General features: G+C 38.9%; 1 protein-coding gene across 5 annotated transcripts in view; it reads left to right on the top strand.

Annotated features, from left to right (window-relative positions):
• LOC140198338 (focal adhesion kinase 1) overlaps positions 1-23,136 on the top strand; it is a 569,537-nt gene that overhangs the window by 521,861 nt on the left and 24,540 nt on the right. For all 5 annotated transcript variants that reach the window (XM_072259446.1, XM_072259450.1, XM_072259457.1 and 2 more), the window contains 3 exons: positions 19,423-19,485; positions 20,240-20,279; positions 20,916-21,022. In XM_072259446.1, coding sequence (XP_072115547.1) covers positions 19,423-19,485; positions 20,240-20,279; positions 20,916-21,022 — 210 coding nt within the window. The remainder of the gene's footprint in view (positions 1-19,422; positions 19,486-20,239; positions 20,280-20,915; positions 21,023-23,136) is intronic.

The raw sequence follows: 23,136 nt of genomic DNA, 5'->3' as shown, positions 1-23,136 counted from the left end.
CAGCCATCTGTGCAGTGAATTCCACAGACTTACCACTCACTGGCTGGAGAAATTTTTCCTCATCTCTGTTCTAAATGGATGTCTTTCTGAGATGTGCCTTCTGGTCTTACACTCTCCTACTATAAGAAACATCCTTTCTGCATCCACTCTATCTAGACCTTTCAAAATTCAGTGAGATCCCCTCTCCCCCCCCCCCCCATTCTTCTAAACTCCAGAAAATACAGGCCCAGAGACTTCAAACATGCGGATATGTCAACCCTTTCATTCCTGGGATCATTCTGATGAACCTTCTGGACCCTAACCAAGGTTAGCGCATCTTTTCTTTAGATAAGGGGCCCAATACTGCTCACTATAGTCCAAGTACAGCCTGACCAATGCTTTATAAAGCCTCAGCATTACATACTTGCTTTTGAATTCTAGTCCTCTTGAAATTAATGCTAATATTGCATTTGCCTTCCTTGCCAGTGACTCACCCTGCAAGGTGTAGGGAATCCTGCATGAGGGCTCCCAAGTCTCTTTGCACCTCTGATTTTTGAATTTACTCCCCATTTAGAATATAGTCCACACCTTCATTCCTTCTGCACTTCCCTACACTATATTCCATCTACCACTTCTTTGCCCATTCCTCCAATCTGTCTGAGTCTTTCTTGAGACACACTGCTTCCTCAACACTACCAGCCCCTCCACCAATCTTCATATTGTCCACAAACTTGGATCCAAAACCATCAATTCCTATATCCAAATTATTGACATATAATGTGAAAAGGAGTGGTCTCAAGACTGACCTCTGCAGCACACCACTAATCATGGACAGCCAACCAGAAAAGAACCCCTTTACTCATGCTCTTTGCCTCCTCCCAGACAGCTGTCTTCTATCCATGCTAGTACCTTCCCTGTAATACCACAGGCTATTAACTTTATCAAAGGCCTTCTGAAAAACCAAATAAACAGCATCAACTGATTTTTCTTCGTCTGTCCTACCTGCTTTTCCTCAAAGAATTCCAACTGACATGTCAGGCAAGATTTTCACTTTAGAAAACCATGCTGACTTTGGCCTATTTTGTTGTGTGCCTTCAAGTACCATGAAACCTCATCCAACATCTCCAATCACTGAAGTCAGGCTAAGTGGCCTGTAATTTCCTTTCTTCTGCCTTCCTCCCTGCTTAAAGAGTGGAGTGACATTTGTAATTTTCCAGTCTTCAGGAACTATTCCAGAATCTAGTGATCCCAATGCCTCCACAATCTCCTTAGCTATTTCTTTCAGAATGTTGGAATGCAGTCCACCTAGTCCAGGTGACTTATCTACCTTCAGATTTTTCAGTTTCCCAAGCACCACTTCCTTATTAATAGCAGCGATGCCCACTTCTGCCCCCTAACACGTTTGCATTTCTGGCGTTCTGCTATTATCTTGCACAGTGAAGACTAATGCAAAATATTTCTGAAGTTCATCTGCTTTTTCTTTGCCCTCTTCCCTCCACCCCACTAACTCTCTAGTATCATTTTCCAGTGGTCCGATATTCACTTTCTTTTACTCTTTATATATCGGAAAAAACTTTTTATATCCTCTTGGCTAGCTTACCTTCATATTTCATCTTTTCTGTCTTTATGACTTTTTAGTTGTCTTCTGTTGGTTTTTAAAAGTTTCCCAATCCTCTACCTTCCCACTAATGTTTGCTATGTTATATGCCCTCTCTTTTGATTTTATGCTGTCTTTGACTTCCCTTGTCAGCCACAGTTGCCTCATCCTCCCTTTAGCATACTCCTTCATCTTTGAGACGTATATTTCCTGTATCTTCTGAGCTTCCCCCAGAAACACCAGCCATTGCTGTTTTGCCATCATCCCTGCTGGTGTAACCTTTCAATCAACTTTGGCCAACTCCTCTCTCATGCCTCTGTAATGCCCTCGACACTACTGTAAAACTGATTCATCCAATTTTATCTTCTCTCTCTTGAACTACAGGGTGAATTTTATCATATTATGATCACTGCTTCCTAAGGGTTCTTTTACCTTAAACTCCTAATCCTGAATTGCCATTCCCTGGTGGGTTCAACCAAAAGCTGCTCTAAAAAACATCTTGTAGGCATTCCATAAACTCCCCCTCTTGAGATCCAACATCAACCTGATTTTCCCACTCTACCTGTATATTGAAATCCCCCATGATTATCGCAACAATACTCTTTTTACATGCATTTTCTACCTTCCATTGTAATTTGTAGCCTATGTCCTGGCTGCTGTTCAGAGGCCTGTATATAATTCCCCTCAAGATCTTTCTACCCTTACAATTTCTTAACTCTACCCAGAAAGATTCTACATCTTCTGATCTTATGTCACCTCTTTCTAAGGTGATTTGGGATATTTATCAGGAGTACTGCATTCACAGGGCCCTTAGCATTATTAATGATCCCTCCCATGCTTCCAATAATCTCTTTGACCCTCCTCCCCCCCAACTATCGTCAGAGGCTACTGTAGCATTAGGACAAGAACTGTAGGCGTGGGAAACAGCTTCTTTCCCCAGTCCATAAGCCAGCTGAACTCCCTGCCACCACCCAAGTCTCTTCATGCGCGAATCGCCAGTAGCATTACACAGTTTACTTTTTAACTTGTGTCATAAATGCATCTTATTATTTGTTAATTAACTAGTGGTAATATTACTTAGTGTTATTTGTGTGAGTTACATGTACTGCGTAGGTCCGGAGAGCATGGTTTCATTTGGCAGTATACCTGTGCTCAGTTGAATGACAATAAATTGAACTTGAGGATTGACATCATAGCCTAGCAAATGAAAAGAACTTGGGGCAAATGATCACAGAATGTTACAGGAAACATAATTTGTGAATAGATGTACTCTTTTGCATAAAACCCTGTTATAAAATTTATGGTCATTGTGTTTGGAACTAACTGATTGCAACCAAATGTGTGCATGCATAATGCTGAGCGTAATTAAGTTCATGTAGAATTCAAAATAAGGAACAATTTGCATTTTACAGTATTTTTCAGAACCTAAGGCTGTGCCAAATGCGTTACAACTGATAAAGTCTTTTATTGAGAAGTTATTTGTGTTATAATTGGGGAGATTAGCTGTCAGCAATTTACATACCATAAGAACCTACAAATTGCAGTATTAATAAGTAGTAGATTAACTTGTTTTCCTAATGGTATAAATTTATCAATAAATGTTGATCAGGCTTTTGTTGAATGCAATTCAGTGGCATCTTTTACATTTATGTTGCAGAGTAAACAAAGCTCAGTTTAACATCTTAATGAAAGTACATCCCTGACAGTGCAGAAATCCTTCAGTGGTATTTCATTATAAATTCAGGCCATTTAATTCTTGATTATTATAAAGACCTTACTTTATTCTTGGACTTAGTATATCAGAATCGTAGCAAGAATGAGGCAATTCAGCAATAAATTCCATCATTCACTCAAGCAAATTAATCCGATACTGGGTCTTTTCTGCAGTACTGGGACAGTAGATTACTCTTATTAGATAATATACAAGGAGATGTTAATTAAATGTGTTGGTAAATAAGACTGCTAAATTAGTTCAACAACATACACAAAATGCTGGAAGAACTCAGCAGGCCAGGCAACATCTGTGGAAGAGTATAGGCTGTCAAGGTTAGAAGGTGGGGGGAAAGGAGGAAGAAGCACAAGGTGATGGTTAAACTTGGAGAGGGGAAGTTGATTGGTGAAAGAGATACTGAGCTGGAGAAGGGAGAATCTGATAGAAGAGGACAGAAGGCCATGAAAGCAAGAAAAAGGGGAGGAGCAGCAGAGATACATGATGGGCAGTTAAGGAGATAAGGAGAGCGGGTAAAGGGGATGGGGAATGGGGGGGGGGGGGGGCATTACCAGAAGTTCAAGAAATCAGTGTTCATGCCTTCAGAGTGGAGGCTACCCAGGTGGATTATAAGATGTTGCTCCTCCAACCTAAGTGTAGCCTCACCACGACAGTAGAGGAGGCCATGGACTGGCATGTCAGAATGGAAATGGGAAGTGAAATTAAAATGTGTGGCCACTGGGAGAAACCGCTTTTTCTGGTGGATGGAGTGCAGATGCTCGGTGAAGCGGTCTCCCACTCTTTGTCAGGTCTCACCAATAAATTAGTTTATCACTGGTAAATTAGTTTATTATGGTCACATGTACTGAGGTACAGTGAAAACCTTTTGTGCATACTGTTCATACAACAGTTCATTGAGGTAATACAAGGTAAAACAATAGAATGCAGAGTAAAATTTTACAATTATGTAATGAAGTGCAGTACAAGTAAACAAACTGCAAGGTCATAACAGATACATTGTGAGGTCAAAAATTTTATTGTAGAAGGAAACTATTCCATCATCTTATAACAATGGGATAGAAGCTATCCTTGAGCTTGGTGCTATGTTCTTTTAGGCTTTTGTACTTTCTGCCCAATGGGAGGGGGAAGAAGAGAGAATGTCTGGTATAGATGGGTTCTTTAATTATGCTGGCTGCTTTACCGAGTCGTTGAAAAGTATAAACACAGTCCATGGAGGGCAAGCTTGTTTCCTGATGTACTGAGCTGTGTCGCAATTCTCTGCAATTTCTTGCTGTCATATGTAGAACAGTTATTGTACCATACCACAATGCATCCAGATAGGGTGCTTTCTGTGGTGCATCAATTAGAAATTGGTTAGGGGGCAAGGGAACGTGTCAAATTTCCTTAGCCTCCTGAGGAAGTAGAGGAGCTGGTGAGTTTCTTGGCTGTAGTGTCAGCATGGTTGAACCAGAGCAGTATGTCCATTCTTAGGATCTTGAAGCTCTCAGCCCTCTCAATCTCAGCATTTTTGATGTAAACAGGAGCATGTGTACCACCCCCTCCCTGAAATTAATATCTAGCTTTCTGTTTTGTTGACATCTCAGAAAGGATTGTTACTAAGCTTTCTGCCTCCTTCCTGTATTCCAGCTCGTCATTATTTGAGATATGGCCCACTACAGAGCTGTCATCTGCAAACTTTCAGACATAGTTAGAGCAGACTATGGCCACACAATTTTAAGTGTACGGAAAGCAGAGGGCTGAGGATATAGCCTTGTGGGACACCAATGTGGAGAATAATCATGGTGGAAGTATTGTCGCCTATCCTTACTGATTGCAATATTTTGCTCAGGAAGTGAAGGATCCAACTGCAAAGGGAGGTGTTATGGTTGAGTTTGCTTGGAATTATAGTGTTGAAGGCAGGTCTGTAGTAATGGTCTTAGAGAAGATGGAATCTTCAGATTGAACCAAGGAGGGATTAAAAATGTCTGTAAATACACCTGCCAGTCAATCTGTGCAAGATTAGAATGTAGATTAGGCCACCACATGGAATAGAGGTGCAAACAACAGGAATTCTGCGGATGCTGGAAATTCAAGCAACACACATAAAAGTTGCTGGTGAACGCAGCAGGCCAGGCAGCATCTCTAGGAAGAGGTGCTGCCTGGCCTGCTGCGTTCACCAGCAACTTTTATGTGTGTTGCTGGAATAGAGGTGCAATGACTTTTACTTGATCAATGAGAACATGCATATGTAAGTTCTGACAAGAAATTCCTTGAGATATAGGTTCCACTGAATTTTATGTTCTTAGACATAGCAAAATGATAATCAATCAGATGGGGATATGACATTTATAGTTCCTGTTCTTGTGGATTGTTGACTATGGTGAATTCCAATGTCCTCACCTAGTTTGAGATATGTCCTATTCCCCATTATCATAGTGTATCAATGATATGAGACTTATTTTCATATGTATTGTGACTACCTATCCAGTTATTCAGAACTCATGACTGATTCACAAGTAAGAGTTATTGCCTCTGGTCTTTATCTGTAGTCTTGATCTTCAAGACTAAAATCACTTTATTTTGAATTACACCTTTAATCTTGTTGGATTAGAGTCTCAGAGTCAGAGTGAGCTGACAAGGTTTGAAACTTTTGGTCAAGTATTCCATGATACTTCATGGTTAAGCTACATTCGTACTTTATTACAGAGCAAGTAAATATTTAAGGCTGATTCTGACTGTAAGTATTTACTTACAGTTCATTGTGATGAGAAAGAAGATTGCAGCCTGGCATTTTATAGTTTAAACGCAAACAACAGGTTGAAAAGTTCCGCATAGTTTATATGTTTCTGGAACCTCCTCCACTAAACTATATTTATGAACTATATCTGCAATTAGCAAGTTGTTGATATATTTTAGGATTTCTGGCTAAAATTGACGAATAGTTTAAATCAGCAATTTACTTTCATTACATTTGATGCTTTGTTTTTCAAATAAATCGTTTAATTTTTCAAAAATTGTAAATGCTGAACGGGTTGGGCCGCCTCTGGGGAGGGGAAACAGGTCATTGACCAAATTGCTAATTCTTTCTCTTAGCTGTTTCCTGATGTGAGTATTTCCAGGACTTTCTGTTTTGATATTTCTTGCAGCTCTGATATATTCCTGTTTTTTTATGTAATTAAGCATTAATATGATTTCTACTCAAATCAAAACTTATCACAGCACCATTATCATGGTTTCTTGTTGGAATACTGGTAGCATCAAAAAAAACTTATAAAAAATCATTCTAATATTTAATCTATTTTCTTAAAACAAATCTGGTTACAATTTATTTAAAATCATATGGTTTCAATTGACTGAATGAAACAATTAGAAATTAAATTCAGGTCTTGCATGTATGATTTCTTTCCAAAAGCCAAGATTAGAATTGGGTGGTACAGAATGTTCATCAATTCACCACCACAGATGCCGATTCATGACCACAAATATTCTTTGAGTTCATTCCTAATTTTTTGCTGTGTTGGGGTGTGGAAGCAGCAACTAACAGTGCCTGGAATTACAAAGATGAATTAGATGATTACCTAGTCTTGTTTCTTAGCACCTATAAGTTTAGGAATATGTTGTAAAAAAAAAGGTAAATAATGTACCATATCCAACAACTTTTCTTTGAAAGAAAACTCCACGATGTTACAAAGAACTGATATAGTAACAGATTAGAAGATAAAAGGTCAAGAGGGACTGTCAAAAGCTCAATTGTTGAAGTAAATTTTGGAATGTTATTCAAGAATGAAAGATAGCGAGATGAGGAATTTTAGGGAAAGGATTTCAAGTTGTAAGATGCAGAAGTCTTTTTATTTGTATTATAAAGCTCAATATTACTAACAAGACATAGTCATGAAATAACACAGCGCTGGCAATTGCCCGTGCTGACTGCAGCATTATCTAAATGTACCTTTCCAAATTACTCTTAAATGTTGCACTTGCAGCTGCCTTGACCACTTCCTCTGCCAGCTCATTCCAGACTTTCACTGTCTTCTGCCTCTCAAGTTACCTCTCAAGTTTCTTTTAAACCTCTTCCCTCTTAACTTGTATCTGTCCCTTGTAGTTTTGAACTCCACTATCCTAGGGAAAAGACTATGACTGTCCACCTTATCCATATCCTTCATAATTTTATAAACTTCTATAAAGTCATCCCTCATTCTCCTGCACTCCAAGGAATTGGGTGACCAAAACTGTACACAATTCTCCAAGTGTGCTCTCATCAACAACTTATGTATAACCTAATATAATGGCCTTACTCCTAAACTCAATGCTCTATCTGATGAAGGCTAGCATGCTAAATGCTTTCTTTCCCCACCCTGTCTATTGTGCGATTGCACCTGTACTCCCAGATGCCTCAGTTCCACAACACTTGACATTGCCCTGTCATTCACTGAAAAAGTCTTACTCTGGTTTGACTGTCCAAATTGCATTGCCTCACGCTTATCTAAGTTGAAATCTATTTGCTGTTCCTTAGCCCATTTCCCTAACTGATCAAGATTTCTTTTCAACTCATTATAAGTTGCTTCTCTTATCAACGACCCCTCAACTTAATATCATCAGCAAACCTGGCATGCACGTTCACACCAAATTATTTACATAATTAATGAATAACAGAGGTCTCAACGCTGACCCCTGGGACACTCAACTAGGCTTCTCATCAGAGAGTTGACCTATTCCTATCATCGGGCCAGTTATGAGTCCAATTCATTATTTCTCCTTGAATCCCATGGATCTAATCTTCCAGATCAGTCTGCCATGCAGGATCCTGTTAAAGGCCTTACTAAAGTCCATATGAACAATATTTGCTGTCCTACCCTCACAAAACTCCAAAAGATTTGTCAGAGATAACCTCCCAAATGAAGACCATGATGACTATCTCTGATCAACCCTAAACTATCCAAGTGTTTTTGCACTATTTTAAATTTAACTATTTTATATATTTTTCCAATTGATTTGCTTTTTTTTAATATTGTTTATTACATTGTACTGCTGCCACTGTTAACAAATTTCACCACATATGCCAGTGATATTAAATCTGATTCTGATGGTAGATCTTGTACGTCAGAGTTCCCTTCGGTAACTTTCCTCAAACTGAAGTCAGGCTCACAAGCCTGTAATTCCCTTGCCTGCAAGTGGAGCAATAGAACAACATTAGCCACCATCCATTGTATTTATCGAGGGATTCATTCATACCCAGCTGACTAAATGTAATGTACATTTCTTTCATTTTCTTTACCAGAGCCGTGATATCTCTGGACAGCTAGGATTCCCTGATCTGGGTAAATCTACCTTTCACCCAAACAAGAACGTTTTGCCCCGAGGACTCTTGATATGACCCAATTAAAAATCTATTAATAATATTCTATTAAAGTCACCCAGACGACCCTAGCTAAGTGCTGCCTAATGCCCTTAAAGTTAGACTTGCTTTAGTTTGGAGCTAGTTTAAAACTAACAGAATTGTACTGGATGTAAATTGCTCCCCAACTGTCACTTCAGTTACTTGGCCTACTTCATTCCCTAAAGAGATGTCTCATTCCCTGAAGTTTTTTATACAATAAAATACTTGTATATTATTGCCATCTGAAGAACCTTTGAGGCAATGTTGCTGGGCGTCCTTTATGAATAATGGTTGAATTTGATTTCTTATCATCTTCAACACCATAGAACAACATGTTAAGCCAGTTAAAATCTGTTTTTGTTAATATGGGGCCTGGAGCTGAATATAACAAGCAGGTTTCTTTCTCTCTTATTCAACCAGCTGGGTTTATCTGAAAATCCAACAGCTTTCTGGGCATATTTACTAATTACAAATGCCAAGTGGATGATCCATCTTGGCTTCAACTGAGATTCTCACCATCAGTCCAGTCAATTTGATTCTTTTCACATGAAGTCAAGAAATGTTGAGAACACAATGTACAGTGAAGCTACAGAGCCAGACAATATCACAGCTATGATACTGAATACCCGACTCCAAAACTAAAGGTGCTTTTAACCAAGCTGCAACCGTGCAATTACACCTCTGGCATCAACATGGAAAGCTGTCATTTCAAACCTGTGCAAAAGCTGAATCCAGAGATGAAGTGAAAACGATTGTGGTTGATGTCAAGGTAGAGTTTCTTCTAATTATGACATCAAGGAGTCTTTGTAAAATAGGTCATAGGTATCAAGAGAAAGTATTCCATAACTGGAGCCAAATGTTACAGTGATTATTGGAGGTCAGTCACCCCAATCCCAAGTCAGTGCTGTAGAAATACTTCCAGACACTGCCCTCAACCAATCATCTTCAACTGCTTCATCAGTGATCCCACTTTCATCAGAAGATCTGAAATGGTAATGTTTGATGATGATTCCACGATGATCAATTCCATTTTGGGTAGCAGTAACAGGATCGGTCCGAGTCAGCATGGATTTACGAAGGGGGAATCGTGCTCCCTCTGGAAGTTTTTGAGGATGTAACTATGAAAATGGACAAGGGAGAGCCAGTGGATGTAGTGTACCTGGACCTACAGAAAGCCTTTGATAAAGTCCCACATAGGAGATTAGTGGGCAAAGTTAGGGCACATGGTATTGGGGGCAGAGTACTGACATGGATTGAAAATTGGCTGGCTGACAGAAAACAAAGAGTAGCGATTAACGGGTCCCTTTCAGAATGGCAGGTGGTGACCAGTGAGGTACTGCAGGGTTCAGTGCTGGGACCACAGCTGTTTACAATATATATTAATGATTTAGATGAAGGAAATAAAAGTAACATTTAACAAATTTGCCGATGACACAAAGCTGGGTGGCAGTGTGAAATGTGAGGAGGATATTATGAGAATGCAGGGTGACTTGGACAGGCTGGGTGAGTGGGCAGATGCAGTTTAATATGGATAAATGTGAGGTTATCCACTTTGGTGGTAAGAACAGGAAGGCCGATTATTATCTAAATGGAGTCAAGTTAGGAAAAGGGGAAGTACAACGAGATCTAGGTGTTCTTGTACATCAGTCACTGAAAGCAAGCATGCAAGTACAGCAAGCAGTGAAGAAAGCTAATGGCATGCTGGCCTTCATAACAAGGGGAATTGAGTATAAGAGCAAAGAGGTCCTTCTGCAGTTGTACAGGGCCCTGGTGAGACCACACCTGGAGTACTGTGTGCTGTTTTGGTCTCCAAATTTGAGGAAGGACATTCTTACTAATGAGGGAGTGCAGCGTAGGTTCACAAGGTTAATTCCCAGGATGGTGGGACTGTCATATGTCGAAAGATTGGAGCGACTGGGCTTGTATACCCTGGAATTTAGAAGGCTGAGAGGGGATCTTATTGAAACATATAAGATTATTAAAGGATTGGTCACGCTGGAGGCAGGAAACATGTTCCCGCTGATGGGTGAGTCCAGAACCAGAGGCCACAGTTTAAGAATAAGGGGTAGGCCATTTAGAACGGAGTTGAGGAAAAACTTTTTCACCCAGAGAGTGGTGGATATATGGAATGCTCTGCCCCAGAAGGCTGTGGAGGACAAGTCTCTGGATGTTTTCAAGAAAGAGATGGATAGAGCTCTTAAAGATAGCGGAATCAAAGGTTATGGGGATAAGGCAGGAACTGGATGCTGATTGTGGATGATCAGCCATGATCACAGTGAATGGCGGTGCTGGCTCGAAGGGCCGAATGGCCTACTCCTGCATCTATTGTCATTTGCAACTCCTCAATGGATGAAGTAGTTCATTCCTGCACCATTCAACCAGCAACAGTGCCAGAGAAGTGGCATACTCTCTCCAACAAAGGAGAAGCTAACCACCAATTCTAATCATTAAGTGACATTGCCATTGCTGAGTTCCCAACCATCTTCCGCTAGGGAACACCATTCATGTAAAATACAAGTAAACTTTGGCCACGAGAGCAGATCAGAAGCTGGGTGTCCTGCCACAAGTGACTCAACTCCTGCCACCCTGATCCCTTTCCACAAAGCAGATTCAGAAGTGTGGTTCATTATCGCTTGTCTCAATCCTGGAACTCCCTACCCATAATGGTTGTGGGAGTACCTTCACTGGAAGGACTACACTGGTTCATATACATAGCTCACCACAGCCTTCCTTCTATTGGGCAATTAGTGAAGTACCATTCTGGTGAAGCACAGCAATGCCTTACTAGCAGCAAATAAAACTACTAATTACTTTATTAATCACACTTTATCTGGAAAATGATCACTGCATTCAATAGTCTGTAACTTTCCTTTCAGAGCTGAGCTTTTGAATCACCTGTACGATCTGGCATTTTTTACAGTGTGAACTGAACACTCATAGGTGCAAGGTGGTTGTGGCATGGCATGTATGGGCCAAATCATGCTGATGGAGCCTGGGCCTGAGAGCAAGGGATGAGCCAGTGTTTGGCCATTACTGGAGCAGACTTAGGGCCAATTTGAGACACGGGCCCAAAAGTGAAGGACAATCCGATATTTGACCAGGCCAGGCTAGATTGCAATGGTTTGGTCTGAGAGTGAGGAACAAGCCGAAGTTTGGCCAATTTAAGTGCCAGGTCAGATTGAAAAGGTCAGGGTGTCAGCAAGGGATAGGTCAGTGTTCAGCTCGCTATTGGGCAAGGTTTACATGCCTCTACTCTGAACTGAGTCTATGACCTGCAACGTACAGGCTCCTGGACTGGCTGCAGTGATGACCAGCTTCCAGGCTCTGAACTCACTTTTGTGAACTTCAGTTCTGAATTTTATTTGCTTATTTTTTATTGTTTGTACAATTTGTTCTTCTTTTCATATAAGGTGTTTGACAGTCTTTTTTAACGGGTTCTGTTGGGTTTCTTTGTTTTATTGGTGCCTAGAAGGAGATGAATCTCAAGGTTATTTATAGTATATATACTTTGAACTTTGAACTTTTGATAGATGCTGGCTTTGCCTATTTTACTGAGCAACCAAGGAATAAGCATTTTTTTAAATTCTAACTTTGCAAGTTCTTCAAAAACTTTGGCAGCCAATTTGAATGGGGAGCAGAGCTTAAGCAACTTTAAAGAGCATTTCATTAGAGCTGATGATAATCAGCAATGACTGTATATATCTGGCTTTCTTGAGGAAGTAAATCCAAGAGAACTGCTCCAGTTGAGAGCCAGTTTAGTGGATAGGAAACTGGCGAGCATGAATGTTGAGCTGGTTTGTAGAAATTTCAGGCCAATATCCATTTACTTTTGTATAATTCAGGTCTACAACTAAAGTATTCAGTAAAAAAAAATCAAGTTTTGGTGGAATTCATTGAATTTAAGAGTTAGGGTGTCATTGTTAGTATTGCGTGCACTTCTGGTTGCCGTACAACAGGGAAGATGTGATTAAGGTGTTTTCTTTAAAAAGACTGGATAGACCAGGACTGTTTTTCCCTGGTGGAGGAGGCTGAGGTTTATAAAATCATAAGCAGCGTAGATGAGATGGATGGTCTAAGTCTTTCAATCCAGAGTTGTTATTTCTTTCTGCGCTTTGTGGCACATTGGGTGACAACCTTACCATTTCTTTAGCATTTTTGTCTGTTTTTTATGACGCTTAACCTAGCATGGATGAAAAGCATGCAAAGAATTGGCCGGATTCAAACCTGGGACCACTCACTTTGAAGTCCAGTGCAGATGCCAGTACACCACTGGCCATTTAGAAACATAGAAAATAGGTGCAGGAGTAGGCCATTCGGCCCTTCGAGCCTGCACCGCCATTTATTATGATCATGGCTGATCATCCAACTCAGAACCCCGCCCCAGCCTTCCCTCCATACCCCCTGACCCCTGTAGCCACAAGGGCCATATCTAACTCCCTCTTAAATATAGCCAATGAACTGGCCTCAACTGTTTCCTGTGGCAGAGAATTCCACAGAGTTGCCACTCTCTGTGTGAAGAAGTTTTTCCTAATCTTGGTCCTAAAAGGCTTTACTCCAGAGTAGGGAAGTTTAAAACCAGCAGGCATAGGTTTGAGGTAAGAGAGGAAATATTTAAAAGGAACATGAGAGGCAAGTTTTTTTTTAAACACAGAGTGGTGGGTATATGGAATGCGACCAGTGGAGATGATAGAGGCAGGAATGTAGATAAGAAATTTTTTTTTAACGTATGGGTGAAATGCGGGCAGATGGCACTAGTTTAGGTAGACACTTTGACTGGCATGGGCAAGTTAGGTCAAAGGGCCTATTTCCATGGTGTATTACTCTGACTCTATGACTAAAAACAGAAAATGCTAGAAACACTGAGCAGTTCTGGTAACAACAGAAGAACGAGAAACAGTTAACACTTCTGATAGAAAAGGCTCTTGTCTCTTTCTTTTCTCAGAAGTTTTCTGACCTCCATTTTCTGTTTGAAATTTCGGAATAAATACAAGTATTAGTAAATCAAATATAAACATATTTCAGCTGAATGGAAGCACACCATAATATCTGAACGTATGGAAAAAAGAAAATTATTTTTCCCTTTAGTTTCAGCCAGACTGATAGACAGGTCATTGCTCAGAATAAAGAGTGACTGCATTTGTGAAGAACTGATTATGATTCTTTCAAATGGTGGAGTGCAAATTACTGTCAAAGTTGCCTCGTATTCAAAGATCTTTTAAATGTTTTTTCTGTATATGTTATGGCAGCCAAACTAAAATTTACACACAGACCTTTGTGGCTTCTGGCATTCTGCCTGGAAAATAAGCTATGAAAAACATCTTCAAAAATTGTAACCTTCTACTGCATCTGTAAATGCATAAAAGTCTCCCTTACCTTTTTTGAGGTTTATACCTCACCTCTTGCTCCTTACCTATATCCCTGCTTGCTATCTCCAGATACAGTGAAATTAAAGGCAATGATTTCCGCTGTATGTTTCTAAAAACACTGCCGCAATGATTAAGAAAATTCTAATTTACTTAGGACTGTAAGTTAACTATCGAAATGTGAGATTTGGGAAAAAAATGATGTACCAAATGAATGCCAAACTTCTCCTTATTTGGAAATGGCATGCCCAGAAATTCATCTGTGCTGATATGTTATCTTGGCAAAATGAGATGTTGTCTTATGTCTGGAATGTGTGGTCAAAACTGCTGGAAGAGTATTCTGTATTGGAGAGATGTTTGTTGATACTGGGAAAAGAAAACATCACAACATTAATGATACTTAAAATTATTCCATTAAGTTGGAGGTAGATATTTCTTTTCTGTTTTGTGTGTCCAGATCCTTGTAAATTTGCTGTTGTATACTGCATTTGGACACGAGATAAAAATTAATTTTTTTTTTTGAAGTTAAACATAAAAGTTACTCAATACAGTAAAACTCTGATAATCTGGTACTGTCACGGTATCAAGGGTGTAGGACCGGCAGATTTTTTCAGTCTATTGGATATTGTTTCTATCAATAGCCCAATGCATTCTTCTTAAACGCTACAAGTGGTATTCTGAATTTTCCAGAGAACTTAGTCAGTTTCAAAGGAGTGCAGGAATCGGCACCCAAGTGAGCCCGGAAGCCAAACTGAAGCATTCAAGCAACTTGCATTACAGTCGGCTCTTCTTATCCGCGAGTTCCGCATACGCAAATTCAACCAACCATGAATCAAGAAAACCCGGAAGTGCTCTTCCAGCACTTGTTGTTCGAGCATGTACTGACTTTTTTTTCTTGTCATTATTCCCTAAACAATGCAGTATAAGAACTATTTTACATAGAATTTACATTGTATTAGGTATTATAAGTAATCTAGAGATAGTTTAGAGAATGCATTATGATCAGAGATTAAGAGAGCTAGGGCTTTACTCTCTGTAGAGAAGGGGAATTAGAGGAGACATGATAGAGGTGTACAAGATAATAAGAGGAATAGATAGAGTGGATAGCCAGTGCCTCTTCCCCAGGGCACCACTGCTCAATACAAGAGGACATGGCTTTAAGGTAAGGGGTGGGAAGTTCAAGGGGATATTAGAGGAAGGTTTTTTACTCAGAGAGTGGTTGATGCGTGGAATGCACTGCCCGAGTCAGTGGTGAAGGCAGACACACTAGTGAAGTTTAAGAGACTACTAGACAGGTATATGGAGGAACCTAAGGTGGGGATTATATGGGAGGCAGGGTTTGAGGGTCGGCACAACATTGTGGGCCGAAGGGCCTGTACTATGCTGTACTATTCTATGTTCTATGATTTAAAGTATACAAGAGGATGTACGTAGGTTATTGTGGATTGGGGTTGGAAAAAAAACTGGAAGTTCTCTTACTTAGTAAGTCAGAACAGGTACACCCGGTATTATTTAGCGTCAGTTAGTCAAACATTTGTCTTAGTATATAGCATATATTTTACCTTTCTATGCATATAAAATACTTAAGAAATGTATGCTTCAGCACCGGGCTCAGGAACAGAAATTCCTGAGTTTGATCCAGTGACAGACCGCTCCCAAGCGCGCTCTCCATCCATGCCAGGTTGATGTGAAGAATCAAAAACCCAAAGCCCCAAAGCCCAATAATTAAACCACTGTGTTGCTTAGTAATAATTGTAGCTTCCATCGGGGCAGGGCCTTTCTCACTTTATCCTTTAAAATTGTTCCGATCGTTGACCAACTGTAGCCTAATGCTTTTCCAATGACCGATGGCATTTCACCTCTTTCCGATCGCTTTATTATTTCCACTTTATTTTCAATCGTGATCATGATTATTTTCGTGAACAGAAACACTACGGATTCAGAGCTCCGCCGCCGGGTCCTAATGTCCACCGCACTGAGACAGGTTAAGTAAGGTCCGGGATTCCGCTGGGTCCTAAGGTCCACTGCATTTAGACAGGTTGAATAAGGGACTTGAGCATTCGCATCTTTTGGTATCCGCAAGGGGTCCCGGAACCAATCCCTTGCGGATAAGGAGGGCCGACTGTATACTGTTCACTGGAATAGTAGTATCCCAACAGTTTAATTATTTTTGGTTTGCTTGACCAAAACAAAACAGCAACAAAACAAACCTGAGAAATTCTGAAAGCAAGTCTTTGGAGTTCTATTGTATTCATTCAGCTGTGACAGCCCTGGTAGGTTCCACCCACTGGTTCATATAAATGTGTAAATAAACATGTTATTAGGGGCAGAACGGTTCTGGCTGGACCTATAATTGGATGTTTGCAGTACTCCTTGTTAATGTGCTCTGTCAATTCAGCTGAATGAAGATTAATAGCATCTTTTGCACACATGTGACTCCAAGGTTTATCTCCTTAAGTGATCTTGGATCTGAACTTACCGGACTCATACAAATAAACTGTCTTTACCCCAGGAGATATTAAACTCCTCAGATCTGTTTCATTGAATTTTTTTGGGGTCAAACTGTTGGGATACTGCCATTCCAGTGAAGCGTTTAATGGAAGTTGCCAGAATATTTCAGTCAGAAAATACATCCTTATGTTAAAAGCCCAGTGTAATGGTAATGACTGAATTTTAAGTGAATATTAACCCTGCTTTGTTGATGGACTGTATATAGATTAGATTTATTTACTGATTATGCCCACAAGAAAATGAATCTCAGGGCTGTATATGGTAAAATATATGTACTTTGATAATAAAGTTTAGTTTGAACTTTAACTGGCTGCATATTCCCCAACTCAGAATATTGGAAATAAAGAAGCAACCAAGTCCAAATTGGTTGGAGATTAAAAGTTTATAGATGTGCTATTGAACATGTAGCTATTCTATTGTCTGTAATTCATTTAACACACTGATGCACAAGATATAGAACAGCAATGGCACTACAGACCACATAGGTTCTGTGTGATGAGTGTATTTTGGTTACTTCGCGGATTTGCAACGATTTGTAGAATTTTGCTTCATATTGCAAAAATGGGACAAGTCTTCATCTTTATGCATTAAATGAGCTTTTGTTAGCAATATACAGGTTCAATGCATTGCCTATTTTACTCCGTCCACCAGCACTAAAGAAGTCAGAAATCTACATATAAATACAGACGTGTGTAAAGATTACCCCAGAAGGAAGAACTTATTTTTACTTAGTATTTCATAAATGAGGCAAACATCGTGCATCTGTTTACATTGAGATGCCAGAAGATGCAAATAATGTGATTTGTTAAAAAGGTTTTTTTGTTCTTTTGATTAACCAAGAATGTTGAAGATTTGATATTCAGAGTTCCCTAATAGTATCGGACATTCTCTAAATTCAATTAAATGTATGTCGGTTCTCCATGGCAATAATATCTTGACACTGTTTAATGAATGAAAAGGGATTATTATTCATTTAAAATAAAGTCAGTTTTCTTACCTTACAAAACTACTTTTCAACAGTATAAAACTTTTACTCCTACAAATCCATCTGCATATGGCTAAGCATTTCTGTTTTTGGGTCTGCCCTTGAGAGGGTATTACACAGACTCGAAAATTATAATGTAATATCATTTTCCTACAGAACTAATTATCACAAATACAAATAATATGGGAAAAATATCCTTACTTTACACAGATTAGCCCAATGTCAGAAGGAAACTACATAATTATTTTTCATTTCTCACAAAACTAGTTGTGTTCCTCCTGTTTTTGCTTCCCTTCACCACAGCTCAATCCCTTTCATTTCACCTCTTTCACCACTCCAGAACATATTGTTGCAGAACGGCTCAGCATTGGCTGGAATTGTTTAGGCATATAAAGACCAAAAGACACAGGGGCAGAATTAGGGCATTCAGCCATGGCAATGAATTCCACAGATACACTACCCTCTAGCTAAAGAAATTCCTCCTCATTTCTGTTCTAATTACTCATCCCTCTATTCTGAGGCTGTACCCTCTTGCCCTGTACTCACCCACTATAGGAAACATCCCTCCAAATCCACTCTGTCTAGGCCTTCCAATATTCGAGAGGTTTCAATGAGATTTCCCCCCTTATTCTTTTAAATTCCAGAGAGTACAGGCCCAGGGCTGTCAAACACTCCTCATATGTTAACTCTTTCATTCTTGTAATCATTCTCATGAACCTCTTCTGGACCCTCATCCATGCCAGCAGATTTTTCCATAGATCAGGGACCCAAAACTGCACACTATTTACCAAGTGTGGTCTGACCAATGCCTTATAAAGCTTCAGATAAGAACCTCAAATCGTATCCAAGACTTGCCTCTTTCATTCAAATGAAGCACAAATATTTAATTTAGTTCCATCTCAGTGTAACCTTTAGGGATTCTCTCCCTGATCGGAACATTGAATTTCTTTCTATTGAAGAAATGGGTTGAAGCTATGGTATTGCTTTGGACTTAAGAATGCAAGTGGCTAATTGCCACACAAAATAAACTATTAATGTAAACTATTTCCAAATTACAAAGCATGCAAATATAAAATCATACACTTTCAACAAAGGAGTTGGACACGGAGCCCTGGTGCTTCCTCCACCTTTCTATAAAATTCTGGCTGATCTGATTGTCATCTCAAATCTGCTGTGGAGCCTTCTTACTGTGCTTGAGTCATTCTTGAGTATAGAGTTTATATAGGCTTTGTTCATGTCAGCATTTTTTGTTTAAGGAGGGAAAAACCTTTGATCCAAATAAAGACATTTGTCACAAGCCAAGTATTTGAAGTATGAGTTTAAGTAATACAAATAATAAATTGCAAACACTCAAATTCCCATGGGGATGAGGCATGGAACAAATTGATTGCAGACTGTTTCAGACAACAAAAAATGATGCAAATTTATTTTGCCAATGCCCATTTCTTTCACTGGGTTTTTTATTTCAACATTTCCACAGTAATGAAGGAAAGCACCATCGTCATTTAAGTAAACAAGAGCATGAAAAATATTGAATGCATTTTATGAGTTTACTTTTAAAAGGTCTTCATGCAGTGTTTTCTAAGTTGTCATTGAATGCTGTTGCTGCATGCTAGAGCCAAGTACATGTAAGCCTTCCTCTGACAGGAAACTGGAATTAATGCATATTATTCTGATCCTGTGTATCTAATTTCTGCTGCAGAGAGTAAAAAGAGCTCTTCTGTTGCTCCTTGACAAATATTATCATAATGGAAGTTTTCAGGGCCTGTGTTGGAAAATTGGTAAAGTAACTTTTGAATTGTTTGCATTTATATTTTATTTGGTCAATTTTACTGCAACTTGCATGAGAAAGAGGCTTATCTGGATATCTTAATCACTGTATTTTTGTTCATTCTCTTACAGAAACCTGATCCAAGATCTATGAGAAATAACGTTGATCGGGATGATGGGGGTCTAATTGATCCAGTAAGTTTTTGTGACATTCTAACAATGGTGCAAGTAGACTGTCCTGTGAAAACTGTGACCTGTTTGCGTTTTTAATAGCAGAAGCTTCTTACTTAAATCTAAATTAAGAAAATGACATAAGGTTTGCTTGTATTGGCAAATATACTGAGTGATTTTAATTGGTTTCTATTGAATTTTGAATCAAAATCAAATATGTCTTGTGAAATAATAAGAAATCCCCTGTAAATTGAATTTGCCATTTACTCTATATTTACACTAGCATTTAATGCAGCAATCCAAAATGTTGATACTTTCAGAAAATCTAACTTTCAAGAAGCCTGAAAACACAAGATGGTAATCTCTATAGTGCTATAGCACAACAGGTTAATATGCCAGGAAATTGATGGGAAGTGGACCAAAGTTTCCTGAAATGGTGCCTGGAATATTCTTGGGTGGCTTCAAATGGTTCCAATTGCATCACTTTCTGGCATCCATTATTTATCTGGTTAGAGTGGGAAAGGTGAAAAGTAAACTGTTGACTTCTTTATGTTATATATATTTGAGTGACCTAAAGGTGCAAATTAAAACAGTGAAAAGTATGAATTCTTTTGGTGTTTATGCAACCATGAGAGTTACTTTCAATCCTGTTTTTCATGAGCTTTAATTGAAAGCCAACATATCAAGAGTTAAATTGCATTTTAAGTTTGTGGTTAATCATGTATGCAGACTGGTTATGGCAAAGCCTATATTTTCATACTTTTCCCTTTTTCTTTAGACTGGTAACCAACACATCTATCAGCCTGTAGGTAAACAAGGTAAGAGCTAAAATGGACCTTTCAGTTATGCTCAGTGAATATTAAATTTTAGAAGGAAATTTTAATAACAATTTTGAATCCTACAGGATCTTGACAGGTGGAACACGGGTTGTTAATTCCCCATGCTGTGGTTGCTAAAAGTACAAATCACAATCATTGAACAAGCAGATGGCAAATAATATCATAGAGAAAATATTAGGGAATCTAAACATTGAGGTTAGTGCAGGGAAGTGGCATTGAAGTAAAAGATTAACTCAAAGTTTCATTAAACTGAGCAGTTTCAAGAGGCTATATGGCCTCCTATAGCTTCTGTTGACATGTGAACTGAACCTGAAAATTAAGATTAAATTTGTGATCTCATTGTAATCGCCTAGAATTGGGGTGCTTGGAAGTGTTTAAATTCTTTAGAAGGCTAATGCTAATGAGACTAGGACATCACTAGAACTGTCATGATGATTGCAAGAGATGAAGGATTCATTTCAAGGACTGGAATCTAAAATTGTGTCTGGGAAATATCCTTACTGCAGTATATGAAGTGTTTCTAATTACATATTCTTTATCACACATTTTTGCATATTCATCAGTGTTATTATAATGTAGTAAGAGTTTTGTCCTAACTTACTATTTTCCCAATAGAGCATGCAGCACCACCAAAGAAGCCACCTCGACCTGCAGCACCTAGCCATGGAGGAAGTATCGCTAGCCTTAATAGTCCTATTGAAAGTTACAATGAAGGAGTAAAGGTTAGTATTTATTTTAAAAACATGTTTCATGCTAGTTTTGCTAGAGATGTCCACATCCTGTAAGATTAAATTTGTAAAGAAAGTTAATGATGCACCTGACAAAAATGATATGAATTTTTTGTTTAAGACAATGGCTTGAATGAGAGTTAATTTTCTTGTAGACTACAGGAAAATCTGTATAAAAGCTTTCTTTAGTAAGGAATCAAACTAGTTGCTAGCAATTACAATTGTGTTTTTTTTTCAATAAAAGCAGTAAATGTCCAGATTTCACAGTGAGCTCCAGGAAGATGAAAATTGATCGTCAAAATTGTTTCTTTTGTAATTTCTCAAAATACAGTGTTTTGTCTACTTAAAATAATATGCTTTGTTACTGAGAATCTACATTTCAATTCAATTTCTTATCTTCAAAGGCACCCTTCAGGGTGGAGGATGATCTGCTCTCATTTCAGTTCTTTGGGTTCTGAGGTGGTGGAACAGGCAAATGTTGAGGCCCACAGACTTTGCCTCAGGTGGGGCAGAAAATGCTTGAAGGGGCAGTGAATGGGCTTCTGTGTGCTGCCAGTGAAAGGACTTGAGTTCTCAGTACTATCCCAAATGCCACAATTCTTTTTCTACCAAAAGTAAGACGTGAGTTACCACAGGTTGGCAAAGGTATACCATTGGTTATACAGATCAAATGATTACACTGTGCATTGAGCTAGAATAAGGTAAGCAGTAACAATGCAGAATAAGATGTAAATGAAACTATAAAGGTGCATTCAAGGTAAAGGTTAAAGTGCAAGATCATAATGAGTTAAAGCATTAGAATTTGAATTAGTTTTAATGGTGCCAGCGTACAGGTTTCCCCCGCTTTCCAAATGTAGAGCGTTCCTATGAAACGGTTCGTAAGCCGAAATGGCGTAAAGCGAAGAAGCAATTACCATTAATTTATATGGGAAAATTTTTGGGTATTCCCAGACCCGAAAAATAACCTACCAAATGGCACATAAAACCTAAAATAACACTAACATATAGTAAAAGCAGGAATGATATGATAAATACACAGCTTATAGAAAGTAGAAATAATGTATGTACAGTGTAGTTTCACTTCACAGAATCAGGAAGTTTGAGCCAAAATCGATTTGTCGAAAAAAATTGGCACGTACAGGCAAGTATACGTCACGCATTCGCACGTACATGCACGTCACACATGCACACGTACACGCATTCGCACATCACGCATGCGCACACACCTGCCCGCGAAAGACTTCATGGTCATGGTAGTCTTTCTCGGGATAAGCACAAGTTTAAAGGAAGTGTCTTTTTTTGTAAAAGCAAAAATCCTCTTTCGGATAACGAAAACAGGTACTAATGTAGGTCTTTCGTAAAAGCGAAATGTCGTAAAGAGAATGTTCGGAAAGCGGGGTACACCTGTATGTCATAAAATTTGTTGTTTTGAGGCAGCAGTACATTGTAATACAGTATATAGTTATAAAAACTATAAATTACAATCAATATATATATAAAAAATAAATAAGTAATGCAAAAAGAGAGGAGAAAAAATACAGAAGAACCGTTCAGGGGTTCATTTTCCATTCAGAAATCTGATAGCGGAGGCGAAAAAGTTGTTGTTGAAACATTGAGTGTACATCTTCAGACTTCTGTACCTCTGCCTTAATGGTAACAATGTTTTGATTAATGACGTATCCTGGGTGATGGTGTCCTCAATAATGGATGCCACCTTTATGTAGTATCACCTTTTGAAGATGTCCTGAAAGCTGGGGAGGTTAGTGCTCACAATGGAAGCTGGGGAGGTTAGTGCTTACAAATTTCTGCAGCTTTTTCTGATCCTGTGCAGATGGTGATGCAACCAGTTAAAATGCTCTTAATGGTTCATCTATGGACATTTGCGGGTATCTTTGGTGACATACTAATACTCCTCAAACTCCTTATGAAATATAGCTGCTGTTGTGCTTTCTTTGTTATTTCATCAATATGCTGAGCCCAGGATATTGTTGACACCCAGGAACTTGAAAATGCTCACCTTTTCCACTTTTGATCCCTCGAAGAAGACTGGTGTGTGTTCCCTTAATTTACCCTTCCTGAAGTCCATAATCATTTCTGGTCTTATTGAT

Source organism: Mobula birostris, chromosome 1, assembly GCF_030028105.1.
Source record: "Mobula birostris isolate sMobBir1 chromosome 1, sMobBir1.hap1, whole genome shotgun sequence".
In the NCBI taxonomy this organism is placed as follows: Eukaryota; Metazoa; Chordata; class Chondrichthyes; order Myliobatiformes; family Myliobatidae; genus Mobula; species Mobula birostris.
Note: the sequence above shows the minus strand (reverse complement) of the source record. Positions and strands in the feature narration are given on the sequence as shown.